At 42.9% G+C, this 13,838-nt stretch overlaps 1 protein-coding gene across 23 annotated transcripts in view; it reads left to right on the forward strand.

The window, feature by feature from the left end:
* The window catches only part of HP1BP3 (heterochromatin protein 1 binding protein 3), a 46,878-nt gene that overhangs the window by 18,240 nt on the left and 14,800 nt on the right, over positions 1-13,838 (forward strand). For all 23 annotated transcript variants that reach the window (XR_012425043.1, XR_012425046.1, XR_012425041.1 and 20 more), the window contains 3 exons: positions 1,956-2,036; positions 4,043-4,197; positions 13,595-13,685. Coding sequence is in view for 17 of the 23 variants with exons in the window: in XM_045379100.3 (XP_045235035.1) it covers positions 1,956-2,036; positions 4,043-4,197; positions 13,595-13,685 (327 nt within the window). In the remaining 6 variants the exon portion in view is untranslated. The remainder of the gene's footprint in view (positions 1-1,955; positions 2,037-4,042; positions 4,198-13,594; positions 13,686-13,838) is intronic.

A 13,838-nucleotide genomic window follows, 5' to 3' on the forward strand; every position in this document is an offset into this window, starting at 1 on the left:
GTTTGAGACCATCCTGGGCAACATAGCAAGGTGAGACCCTGTCTCTACAAAAAAAATTATTTCTGTATTCTATTTTACTTTTTGAGACAGAATCTCACTCTGGCTCAGGCTGGAGTGCAGAGGTGCAGTCTTGGCTTACTGCACTCTCTACCTGCTGGACTCCAACAGTCCTCCCACCTCAGCCTCCTGAGTACCTGGGACTATAGGTGTGCACCACCACACCCAGATAATTTCTGTATTCTTTGTAGAGACAAGGTTTTGCCATGTTGCCCAGGCTGGTCTCAAGCTCCTGGGCCCAAGTGATTCACCCACCTCAGTCTCCCAAAGTGCTGGGATTATAGACGTGAGCCACTATGCCCAGCTTTTACAAAAAATTTGAAAATCAGCCAAATGTAGGGGTGCATGCCTGTACTCCCAACTCAAGAGGCTGAGGCAGGAGGATTGCTTGAGTCTGCAGTGAGCTATGATTGTGCCAGTGCACTCCAGCATGGGTGACAGAGTAAGACCCTGTCTCTAAAATAAAACAGAATGATCATTGACTAAAAGGTCTTAACCTAGTTAATATGATTATCAGAGCCAAGGACCTGTTGTGTAACATAGTATATGTCAGCAAAGCTTATGTGATGGCTTCATGTTTTAGTTTATGACCTGCTGTAGCCTACGTAGCCTGACCACCTTTGGTTGATGCCTAAACAACTCTTAGTAGGCTAAAAGCATTCCAGCTTGATTGCTCATTGATAGCAGTGTAGGTAAAACTAAGCTGTGGAAGACTTTAATTATTGTGAATCAACTTTTTTTTTTGAGATGGAGTCTTGCTCTGTTACACAGTGGCACAGTCTCAGCTCACTGCACCCTCTGCCTCCCATGTTCAAGCAATTCTCCTGCCTTAGCCTCCTGAGTAGCTGGGTTTACAGGCACCCGCCACCACACCCAACTAATTTTTGTATTTTTAGTGGAGACAGGATTTCACCAAATTGGCCAGGCTGGTCTCAAACTCTTGACCTCAAGTGATCTGTCCACCTCGGCCTCCCAAAGTGCTGGGATTATAGGAATGAACCACCATGTCTGGCCTATTGCGAATCAACTTTAAAATTTTATGAAAGTGCTTTGTGAACTGGAAATATGTGGTAAAACTTAGCATTGTGTGCAGTGGCTAAAAAATTGTTTTTTTTTTTGAGATGGAGTCTCACTCTGTCACCCAGGCTATAGTGCACTGGTGTGATCTCAGCTCACTGCAAGCTCCGCCTCCCGGGTTCACACTATTCTCCTGCCTCAGCCTCCTGAGTAGCTGGGACTACAGGTGCCCGCCACCACATCCGGCTAATTTTTTGTATTTTTAGTAGAGATGGGGTTTCACTTTGTTAGCCAGGATGGTCTGGTTCTCCTGACCTCGTGATCCACCCACCTTGGCCTCCCAAAGTGCTGGGATTACAGGCATGAGCCACTGTGCCCAGCCAAAATATTGTTAGATAACCCTTCCCATAAGGAATAATGTATCGTTGGTAAACTATGGGAAGTTATGTGGCCTGAGACTAATTAGGGTGTAAACTTTTTCCAAGGAGCTTTTAAGATAGTGAGGGCTTTTCTTATTTTCCCTAAGAGATTATGTCCCTTCTTTCTGTGGGATATTTTTATTTTGCTTTTTTATTTCGTTTTGAAAGTTTTTAATAGACGGTTTAACCTAGTATCACAGTAGCATTCTTCTCAAAATTTTGTAGATGAGAAAACAAAAAGCTCAGAGGGTTAACTGGGTTGTACAATATTACTCAACATCAGCTAGATGGTACGTAAAGGACCTTTCATCTGAAGTCTTTTGACTTTTCATTGACTGTTTTTTTTTTCTCTGAAGAAGTAAACACCACTTTACATTAGCTCTTGCATTACCATGCCCTGTAATTTCCTTAGCCTAATGTAAAGTTATGAATACTAGAATAACAAAAATTAATTTACTTTAGGTTAAAGGAAAAGGTGCTTCTGGAAGTTTTGTTGTGGTTCAGAAATCAAGAAAAACACCTCAGAAATCCAGAAACAGAAAGGTAAGACAATGTATACCACAGTTTGAGTGCTGTGGAGCTGTTATTGCTACCAAAAACAGCAACATTCATTGAGTCTTTGCTGTGTGCCTGGCAGTATGCAAAGTTCAGCCTTTGTGCTAAAGTCTAGGGAAGTTACAAATAATTTGTTCATCTAGTGAGTAGAATAGCCAGGATGCAGATCCAAGCAGTCCAACCTGGTTAAGTCTATGCTCTTAAGTGCCTTACATTAAATTATGGGCAGCTGTATGAATTATACTGCTTTTTGTTTTGAGATGGAGTCTTGCTCTGTTGCCCATGCTAGAGTGCAGTGGCGTGATCTCAGCTAGCTGCAGCCTCCACCTCCTGGGTTCAAGCAATTCTCCTGCCTCAGCTTCCTGAGTAGCTGGGATTATAGGCACTCACCACAATGCCCGGCTAATTGTTTTGTATTTTTTAGTAGAGATGGAGTTTCACCATGTTGGCCAGGCTGGTCTTGAACTCCTGACCTCAAGTGATCTGCCCACCTCGGCCTCCCAAAGTGCTGAGATTACAGGGTGAGCCACCGCGCCCGGCTGAATTATACTGCTTTTTGTGAAGTATCTTTTAAACTAGAGAAGATACAGGCGTTTTTTTGTTTTTGTTTTTTTTAAGATAGAGTCTTGCTCTATTGCCCGGGCTGGAGTGCAGTGGCACGATCTTGGCTTATTGCAACCTCCGCCTCCAGGATTTAAGCGATTCTCCTGCCTCAGCCTCCCCAGTAGCTGGGACTACTACAGGCATGTGCCACCATGCCCAGCTAATGTTTGTATTTGTAGTAGAGACAGAGTTTCACTACGTTGGCCAGGCTGGCCTCCAACTCCTGACCTCAGGTGATCTGCCTGCCTCGGCCTCCCGGCATGCTGGGATTATAGACGTGAGCCACTGTGCCCGGCCTAAAAGTACATTTTTACTGAATACTAGACCCCAAAACTACCCAGATCCAATTTTTCTTCCGGTTTTTGTAAATACTAATATTCTTCTCCCCAACACGTATCATTTGTGTAAGGTATTTCTGCAGTAATAAAGTGAAATGTCTTGTACTCATTTATATCAGAAATTGAAATAATGTTTTTCTAAACTTTTTTTTTTTTTTATGACTGAAGCTTTTTATCCTTTTTTCATAGAGTTTTCAAACACTTTCAAAATGAACTTTATGCATTACTTTCTGGTGCTGCACTTCATAAATTAGGACCTTTAAAGTCTACACTCCTTTTTACTTTTATGTGTTTTTTTTTTGTTTTTTGAGATGGAGTTTTGCTCTTGTTGCTCAGGCTGGAGTGCGATGGCGCAATCTCAGCTCTCTGCAACCTCCGCCTCCCGGGTTCAAGTGATTTTCCTGCCTCAGCCTCCCGAGTAAATGAGATTGCAGGTGCATGCCACCAGTCCTGGCTAATTGTGTATTTTTATTAGAGACAGGGTTTTACCACGTTGGTCAGGCTGGTCTCGAACTTGTGACCTCAGGTGATCAGCCCACCTCAGCACCCCAAAGTGCTGGGATTACAGGCATGAGCCACCACGCCCGGCTGTTTTCTTGTTTTGTTGTTGTTTTTTTTTTTGAGACGGAGTCTCACTTGTCACCCAGGCTGGAATGTGGTGGCTCTGTCTTGCATCACTGCAATCTCCACCTCCTGAGTTCAAGCAATTGTTGTACCTCAGCCTCCCGAGTAGCTGGGATTACAGGCTACCACGCCTGGCTAATTTTTATATTTTTAGTAGAGGGGGGGTTACACCATGTTGGCCAGGCTGGTCTTGAACTCCTGACCTCAAGTGATCTGCCCACCTTGGCCTCCCAAAGTGCTGGGATTACAGGTATGAGCCACCACACCCAGCTTTTATATGTATTTTTAATGCTCTCAGTTGAAAATTTTATATCAAAGAAGTTGCCACAAAATTGACAAATTTGATCATCAACTGAGGAAAGCCTTTGAGTTGTATGTAGAAGCATTTACATTCTATAATGATCATAATTTTTGATAATTACTTTTCAGAATAGAAGTTCTGCAGTGGATCCAGAACCACAAGTAAAATTGGAGGATGTCCTCCCACTGGCCTTTACTCGCCTTTGTGAACCTAAAGAAGCTTCCTACAGTCTCATCAGGAAATACGTGTCTCAGTATTATCCTAAGCTTAGAGTGGACATCAGGTATGAGCCATTGGCCTGGCCTTTAAAACATGATGTGTTACTTCCTTTAGCTGCCTTTTCATGGGAAAGGAGATAGATTAAATACTGAGGAAGGATTACTTTTAGCTAAGAATAAACCTTTTTTGTTGGTCTTATTTTTTTTGCCCCATTATGTGTTTCTCTTCATATCTCCATGTGTAGTTTTTTTTTTTGTTTGTTTGTTTGGAGACAGGTTTGCTCTTGTCATCCAGGCTGGAGTGCAGTGGCACCGTCTCGGCTCACTGCAGCCTCTGCCTCCCAGATTCAAGGGATTCTCCTGCCTCCGCCTTCTGGGTTCAAGCGATTCTCCTGCCTCTGCCTCCCACGTAGCTGGGACTACAGGCGCCCACCACCATACCCAGCTAATTTTTGTATTTTTAGTAGAGTCAAGGTTTCATCATGTCGGCGAGGCTGGTCTCGAACTTTTGAACTCAAGTGATCCACCCGCCTCGGCCTCCCAGAGTGCTAGGATTACAGGTGTGAGCCACTGTGGCCGGCCTTTTATTTTATTTTATTTTTGAGATGAAGTCTCACTCTTGTCCAGGCTAGAGCGCAGTAGCACAACCTCAGCTCACTGCAACCTCTACCTCCCGGGTTCAAGCGATTCTCCTGCCACAGCCTCCCGAGTAGCTGGGATTACAGGCACCGATTACTATTCTTGGCCTACTTTTGTTTTTTTTGTGTGTGTGTATGTGTTTTGTTTTGTTTTTTTCCAAACCCAAATTGTATGTTTCTTTGTAAGAGCCTGGTAGAGTAACTCTTTTAATATTGTTAGCTGTTAAGATATTTAATATTGAACTCTGTGTCTTCTCAGGTTTAAAAGAAAAAAAAAAAAAAAACTAGGCCGGGTGTGGTGGTAGACACCTGCAATCCCAGCTACTCAGGAGACTGAGGCAGGAGAATTGCTTGAACCCAGGAGGTGGAGTTTGCAGTGAGCCGAGATTGCACCATTGTACTCCAGCCTGGGCCCAAGAGTGAAACTCTGTCTCAAAAAAAAAAAAAAAAAAAAAAAACACATAAAAGTAAAAAGGAGTGTAGATTTTAAAGGTCCTAATTTATTCTTAGCCTTTAATAACTAAAGAATGAAGTACAGCACCAGAAAGAAATGCATAAAGTTCATTTTGAAAGTGTTTGAAAAGTCTATGAAAAAAGGATAAAAAGCTTCAGAGTTGTAAGAAAAAAAAAAGTGTAGAAAATACTATTTCAATTTCTGATATAAATGAGTACAAGACATTTCATTTTATTGTAGAAATACTTTACACAAATGAAATCGTATGTGTTGGGGAGAAGAATGTTAGTATTTACAAAAACAGGAAGAAAAATTGCATCTGAGTATAGTTTTTGAGTCTGGTATTGGGTTAAAATGTACTTTTAGGCTGGGCACAGTGGCTCACGCTTATAATCCTAGCACTCCAGCCTGGGTGACAGAGTGAGACTCTGTCTCAGAAAACATTATAGATGTATGATATATACATACATACATGTATATCATATATATATTTCATGAGAATTCAGGCTTCAGTAACACCTTTACACAGCAATAGCAGAATGTTTTCATCATTTAAACGTGGCTTAAAGTTCTGAGATAATTTTGTTAGTAATTCATATGTAAAATTTGCCACTTAACGTCTTGACAGATCATTTAGATTGTCCCATTTGCTCAGTTGTAGATTCATGCAGATATATCAATTTGTTTAAATTTGTAATTCGCAGACTCTGAGAGTGTTTGTGTGAGATGACTTCTAGAAAATTATGTTTAATCCAGATTTCTGTCTACAGAAGACTACTATATTGAGTGCACAATGTCCTGATACAGTTTAGTACCAGTATTTACTTGCATTACTAAGGCATACATTTAGAATTGCTGAGGTTTCAGTCCAGAAGCCACATTTTCAGAAAATCAGTAGTGGTCATCAGAGTGCCAAATTAAAGAGCTAGTGAAATAGTGCAAAAGAAAAGGGAATCGCCGGGCGCGGTGGCTCAAGCCTGTAATCCCAGCACTTTGGGAGGCCGAGACGGGCGGATCACGAGATCAGGAGATCGAGACCATCCTGGCTAACCCCGTGAAACCCCGTCTCTACTAAAAAATACAAAAAATTAGCCGGGCGAGGTGGCGGGCACCTGTAGTCCCAGCTGCTGGGGAGGCTGAGGCAGGAGAATGGCGTAAACCCGGGAGGCGGAGCTTGCAGTGAGCTGAGATCCGGCCACTGCACTCCAGCCTGGGCGACAGAGCGAGACTCTGTCTCAAAAAAAAAAAAAAAAAAAAAAAAAGGAATCATTGAAGCAGAAAGTTCTAAATTAATGAATTAATGTGCTGATGTTTTCATGCTTCTTACATGCTGAGTGTAGTGGTAGTAGGCAGACACAATTATGGATCAAAAATGCATTGTATGATGCATTTAAAGATGGAAACATTTCACTGTTCTTTAATAAAGAATAAAGTTTATTTGGCTCATAGTAACTGCAGGCTGTACAAGAAGCATAGTGCAGCCATCTGCTTCTAGTGAGGGCTTCAGGAAACTTATAATCATGGTGGAAGGAGGAGCTATCATATCACATGGCAAGAAAGGGAGCAAGAGAGGAGGGAAAGGTGCCACACTCTTAACCAGATCTCACACTCTTAAAACAACCAGTTGTTTTAAACAACCCGCTCATTACGACCAGGAAGACACGAAGCCATTCATGAGGGATCCATCCCTGTAACTCAAACACCTCCCACTAGGCCCCACCTGCAACACTGGGTCTCACATTTCACTTTTATCTCCCTTGTGTGACCCCAAATTATCTGAGAGAGGTCTCAGTCAATTTAGAAAGTTTATTTTGCCAAGGTTAAGGTTGTGCCCGTGACACAGCATCAGGAGGTCCTGAAAACTTGTGCCCAAGGTGGTCTGGGCACAGCTTGGTTTTACACTTAGGGAGATGTGAGACAGTAATAATGTAAGGTGTACATTGGTTTATTCTGGAAAGGTGGGACAACTCAAATCAGGGAGGGGGCTTCCAGGTTATAGGTAAATAAAAGACAGTTTCATTCTTTTTGAGTTTCTGATTACCTTTTCAAAGGAGACAGATATGCATTTATCTAGGTGAGTAGATGAATGACTTGGAGTTCTGTCCTTTGTCTGCAAGGATTTTCCTTTGTGGACAAATTGTGAGGGAAGTACGTAGCTTTTTTATCTTAGTGGCTATCTTTTTTTTTTTAGGAATAGAATGGGAGGCAAATTTGCCCTAAGCAGTTCCCAGCTTGACTTTTCCCTTTGGTTCCTGATTTGGGGATCCCAAGCCTTATTTTCCTTTCACACCCTTTACTCTCTGCCTTTTGGTGAGTGGAGACCATATCCTCCCCATTTTTTTTTCTTGTGGTTCTACTCTACTTACGTAAGGTGGTGTGTTGCTACCAGTGTGCCTTTGCTCCACTTCTTTTGAAACATATTGTCATGACCTTATGCTGAAACAAAATTTACCTGATAATAGATGGGTTGTCAACCCAAAGGTGCTAATGAGCCTGAAGACCTTTTCTCATGGCCTTTTTAATGGTAATTTTTTCCATTGAAACTTTTTTCTTTTACGTGAAGCCATATTGATTTTCTCTAATTCTTGATTATAATGGAGTCCTGTCATATACACATTTAACTTGAAAATTCAGCCATTCTTGCTTGGCCAAACAAAAGAGGAAGAAAAATACAGTTTCACCAAAATGTAAGTTGTCTGTACTTGGTATCTCCAATGTCTTCCCTTCCACTTTCCCCACTTTAGTCAGACTTTACCCCACCACTTTACCTGAATATTTTCTCAGTCTCACTTTGCAGATTTCAGTGGTCAATTCATAGTCCTTACCAACTGCCCTCTCAATGGCATTTGACACAGTTGATGACTCCTACCTGCTTGAAACATTTTCTTTACTTGCCTTCCAGGACACCACACCTTTGTACCCCTCCTTTCTCAATCTTCTAAGGATTTCTGCTTTACCTCTTAATATAAAGGTGCCCCCAGGGTTATACCTTAAGCCTCTCATCTTTTATGTCCACATTTGCTTGGTGATTCCTTTCACTTGCAAAGCTTTAAATACCAGCTATAAACTATTAATTCACAAATTTATGAATCTAGCCCGTACCTCCCTTGTAACTTCAGATTCATGTATATGGATGCCTGTTCAACATCACCACTTGGATGTCTGATTTAAATGTTGAAAACTGAACTCTTGATCCCCACTCTGCTCCCGCTCCCCCCCAAAATCCCTGCATTTCCCACGTTATCTTCATTTTAGTTCATGACAATATTATCTTTCCACTTGCTGAAACCAAAAACCCTGGCTTTGTGCTGGACTCTTCTCTTTGTTACACACCTTTCTCTAATCTATAAGCAATTATTTTGCTCTGTCTTTAAAATATATCAGTAAACAGGCTGGGTGCTGTGGCTCATGCCTGTAAATCCCAGCACTTTGGGAGGCAGGTGGATCACATGAGGTCAGGAGTTCGAGACCAACCAGGCCAACATGGTGAAACCCTCTCTCTACTAAAAATACAAAAAAATTAGCCAGGCATGGTGGCATGCGCCTGTAGTTCCAGCTACTCAGGAGGCCAAGGCAAGAGAATCACTTAAACCTGGGAGGCAGAGTCTGCAGTGAGCCAAGATCACGCCACTGCATTCCAGCCTGGGCGACAGTGAGCCTCCATCTCAAAATAAAATATAAAATAAAATAAAAAAATAAAATAGTAAACATACTACTTACTCATCACCTGCACCACTACCATTCTCTTCCAGGCCACCATCATCTCTCACCTGTATTAGAGCAATAACTTCCTAACTGCTTTTTTCATGCTCCCTTTCAGTATGTTCTTACCATCATAGTGAGAGTGAGACTTTTTGAAAAATGTAAGTTCTGTCACTTTTTAAAATTTATTTATTTATTTATTTATTTGAGAAGGAATCTTGTTCTGTTTCCCTGGCTGGAATGCAGTGGTGTGATCTCGGCTCACTGCAACCTCCACCCACTGGGTTCAAGTGACTCTCCTGTCTCAGCCTCCCGAGTAGCTGGGATTACAGGCTGTGCCACCATACCCGGGTAATTTCTGTATTTTTAGTAGATTGGGAGTTTCACCATGTTGGCCAGGCTGGTCTCAAATTCCTGGCCTCCAGTGATCTGCCCGCCTTGGCCTCCCAGAGGATTACAGACGTGAGCCACTGCGCCCAGCCTGTCACTTTTTTTTTGTTTTTTTTTCAAGCTGGGGTCTTGCTCTGTTGCCCAGACTGGAGTATAGTGGCAAGATTGCGACTCGTGGCAACCTCAAACTCCTAGGCTCAAACAATCCTCCCACTGCAGCCTCCCAAGTAGCTGGGACTGCAGGAATGTGTCACCACATGCAGCTAATAGTTTTTAAGTTTTTTATAGAAACAATCTCCCTACATTGCCCAGACTGGTCTTTAACTCCTGGCCTCAAGTGATCCTCCTGCTTTGGCCACCCAGGTGTTGGAATTACAGGTGTGAACCACTGTGCCCAGTGTCATGTTGCCTTTCTACTCAAACATTCATGTCTTCCCAACCCCCTCACAGGTAAAAAATCAGTCTTTAGGGTTGGGTGTGGTGGCCCACACCTGTAATCCCAGCACTTTGGGAGTCTGAGGTGGGTGGATCACGAGGTCAGGAGTTCGAGACCATCCTGGCCAACATGGTGAAACCTCATCTCTACTAAGCATACAAAAATTAGCCGGGCGTGGTGGCACATGCCTGTAATCCCAGCTACTCAGGAGGCTGAGGCAGGAGAATTGCTTGAACCCGGGAGGCAGAGGTTGCAGGGTTGCAGTGAGCCAAGATTGCGCCACTGCACTCCAGCCTGGGCGACAGAGCAAGACTCCGTCTCGGCGGGGAAACAAACACAAACAAACAAAAAAATCAATCTTTAAAAGTGCCTTTAAATACAAGGCACTACATTCCCTTGTATCTCTGACCTAAACTACTACTCTTCACTCCCTCACTGGTCTCACAGCCTTTCTGTTGCATTCCCTTTAACTGAATGGCTTTTTCCCCATAAGCCACTTTGCCAGTTCCTTTACTTCCTTAAGTTTTTAGTCTAATATCATCACCAAAGATCTGCCTTGACTATTTTTATTATTGTTGTTACTTTGGCATATAAACAAGAGAAATGTATTTCTCACAGTTGTGCAGACTCGAAGTCTGAGATCAGGGTGCCAGCATGGCTGAGTTCTGTGAGGGCCTCTTCTGGGTTGCAGATTGTCGTCTTCTCATTGTATCTTCATATGACAGAAGGAGCCCTTAATACTTTCTTAAATGTTTTATCTTGGAAATTTTCAAACATGTACAAAGAAACATAGAGAACATTAACCATCATACTTAATTCGTTCTTTTTGTTGTTGTTGTTGTTGTTGTTGAGATGGAGTTTTGCTCGTTTCCCAGGCTGGAGTGCAGTGAGTGGCATGATCTTGGCTCACCGCAACCTCCACCTCCCGAGTTCAAGCGATTCTCCTGCCTCATCAACCTTCCAAGTAGCTGGGATTATAGGCATGCGCCACCACACCCAGCTAATTTTGTATTTTTTGGTACAGATGGGGTTTCTCCATGTTGGTCAGCCTGGTGTCGAACTCCCGACCTCAGGTGATCTGCCTGCCTCAGCCTCCCAAAGTGCTGGGATTCCAGGCATGAGCCACCTCACCCGGCCACTTAAATCATTCTTAACAAAATTAATAATTTATTATTATCTAGTACCCAGTCCGTGTTCAGGTGTCCCTAGTTGTCTCCAGAATGATATTTTACAGTTATTTTTACGAACATGGCCCACACGTTGTATTTGGTTGATAATGACCAACCAAAACCTCTCTGCCGGTCAGGTGCTGCGGTTCACATATGTAATCCCTGCACTTTGGGAGGCCGAAGCAGGAGGATCGCTTGAACCTACAAGTTCAAGACTAGGCTGGGCAACATAGTGGAACCCCCTCTGTACAAAAAAATTACAAAAATTAGCTGGTGTAGTGTCATGTGCCTATAGTACCAACTACTCGGGAGGCTGAGGCGGCAGAAGGGTTACTTGAGCCTGGGAGATCGAGGCTGCAGTGAGCCGTGATCATACCACTGCACTCCAGCCTGAGTGACACAGTGAGATCCTCTCTCAAAAAAAAAAAAAAAAAAAGGGGGCCGAGTGTGGTGGCTCACGCCTGTAATCCCAGCTCTTTGGGAGGCCGAGGCGGGCGGATCATGAGGTCAGGAGATCGAGACAATCCTGGCTAACATGGTGAAACCCCGTCTATTAAAAATACAAAAAATTAGCTGGGCGTGGTGGCAGGCACCGGTAGTCCCAGCTACTTGGGAGGCTGAGGCAGGAGAATCACTTCAACCTGGGGGGCGGAGGTTGCAGTGAGCCAAGATCGCACTGCTGCACTCCAGCCTGGGCGATGAGCAAGACTCCATCTCAAAAAAAAGAAAAAACAAAAATGTTTAACTCATAGGGTTTGAGTTTCTTAGTCTGTGCTAAGCACTTAGAATAGTCCTTGGCACCTAGTAAATGTTCAACTAATATTATTCTTATTAGTCTCAGTACCAACTTCTCATAGTATGACCATCACACCATGCTAAACAGGATTCTAATATTTAAAGACATCATGTTTTTTGTTTTGTTTTGTTTTTTATTTTATTTTTTTTGAGACAGAGTCTTGCTCCGCTGTCCAGGCTGGATTGCAATGGCGTAGTCTCAACTCACCGCAACCTCCGCCTCCTGGGTTCAAATGATTCTCCTGCTTCAGCCTCCTGAGTAGCTGGGACTACAGTTGCCTGACACCACACCCGGCTAATTTTTTTGTATTTTTGGTGGAGCAACGGTTTCGCTGTGTTGGCCAGGCTGGTCTCAAACTCCTGACGTCGTGATCCGCCAGCCTTGGCCTCCCAGAGTGTTGGGATTACAAGCATGAGCCACCATGCCCGGCCAAGACATTGGTTTTTTATATAACATGCAAGTTGCCTTCTTAATTTGGTAATAGTGATTTTTTTGCAACCTAGAAGAAGAACTGGACATATTGGGTACATAGAGACACTGAGTTGGCCTTGAAGAAGGTGTCTTTCGAAATTTTCTAGGTCTGTCATATGGCGTTAGAAGTCAAATGTTAAAATCTAATCTTCAGCCAGGCGTGGTGCCTCATGCCTGTAATCCCAGCATTTTGGGAGGCCTTAGTGAGAGGATTGCTCGAGGCCAGGAGTTGAAGACCAGCCTGGGAAACATAGTGAGACTCCACCTCTACCAAAACAGCAACAACAACAACAACAAAACAATTTAGCCAAGCATAGTGGCACACACTTATACACCCAGCTAGTCCCAGCTACTTGGGAGCCCAAGGCAGGTGGATTGTGTGAGCCTAGGAGATTGAGGCTGCAGCTCGCCATGGTTTGCCACTGCACTGCATCTTGGGCAACAGAGCGAGACCCTGTATCCAAAAAAAAAAAAAATCCTCATGTAAGATGTAACTCATACTCTGTTTTTGGCTTTTCTCTATTTACATCAAAAAGTGAGCACAGCCCAAGATGCAGTATTATACCCTATACTTTTCTCTAAACATACTAATGTATTTGGAGACCTCTTAGATTCTTAATTTTCAACTCTTAGTTATTTCAAGAGTTCTCTTGATTTTCTTAATTTCATGTATGCATTTCTGACAGGCCAGTGTTCACAGTTGGCCTCAGAGAATTCCAGAGTTGAATGAGACTTTTAAGATATCCATCCCTTGCTTGATTACTCAGTTTGATCATGGTTGTGGTCCAATGGCAGCCAGTGGTGGGTGGGTTTTTGGAGTGTCTTGGCAATTTAGAAATTGGTTCTATATGGTATGAGATTCTGTATGTATAAATAATGACTTAGCTTCTTTACTTGAAAGAAAAGAGTACCTCTTATTAAGGATGTCAGCAATTTGTTACTACTTTTTTTCATTTTAACAAAGCTAATACATATACTAGTAATCAGAGGCTGGGCATGGTGGCTCCCGCCTGTAATCCCAGCACTTTCGGAGACCAAATTGGGCAGATCACCTGAGGTCAAGAGTTCGAGACCAGCCTGACCAACATGGATAAACCCCGTCTCTACTAAAAATACAAAATTAGCTGGGCGTGGTGGCGCATGCCTGTTATCCCCCAGCTACTCGAGAGGCTGAGGCAGGAGAATTGCTGAACCCGGGAAGTGGAGGTTGCAGTGAGCCAAGATTGTGCCATTGCACTCCAGCCTGGGCAACAAGAGTAAAGCTCCATCTCAAAAAAAATAATGATGATAATAATAGTAATCAGAACTCTAGATCTGGGAATAACCCTGTATCTATTTCTTTACTTTTTTTTTTTTTTATTAATGTATTTATCACTGTTTTTTTGTTTGTTTGTTTTTCTTTGCAGGCCTCAGCTGTTGAAGAACGCTCTGCAGAGAGCAGTAGAGAGAGGCCAGTTAGAACAGATAACTGGCAAAGGTGCTTCAGGGACATTCCAGGTTAGAAATCAGAGGCCTGGTTGTGGAGAAGTGCTTTTTAAAGTTTTTGGTTTCAGGACCTCCTTCCTTATACTGTAAAAATTTATTGAGGAACCTCAAATAATTTTTGTTTATGTGGGTTGTATCTGTCAACATTTACTATGTTAGAAACTA

This window comes from Macaca fascicularis, chromosome 1 (assembly GCF_037993035.2).
Source record: "Macaca fascicularis isolate 582-1 chromosome 1, T2T-MFA8v1.1".
Taxonomy (NCBI): domain Eukaryota; kingdom Metazoa; phylum Chordata; class Mammalia; order Primates; family Cercopithecidae; genus Macaca; species Macaca fascicularis.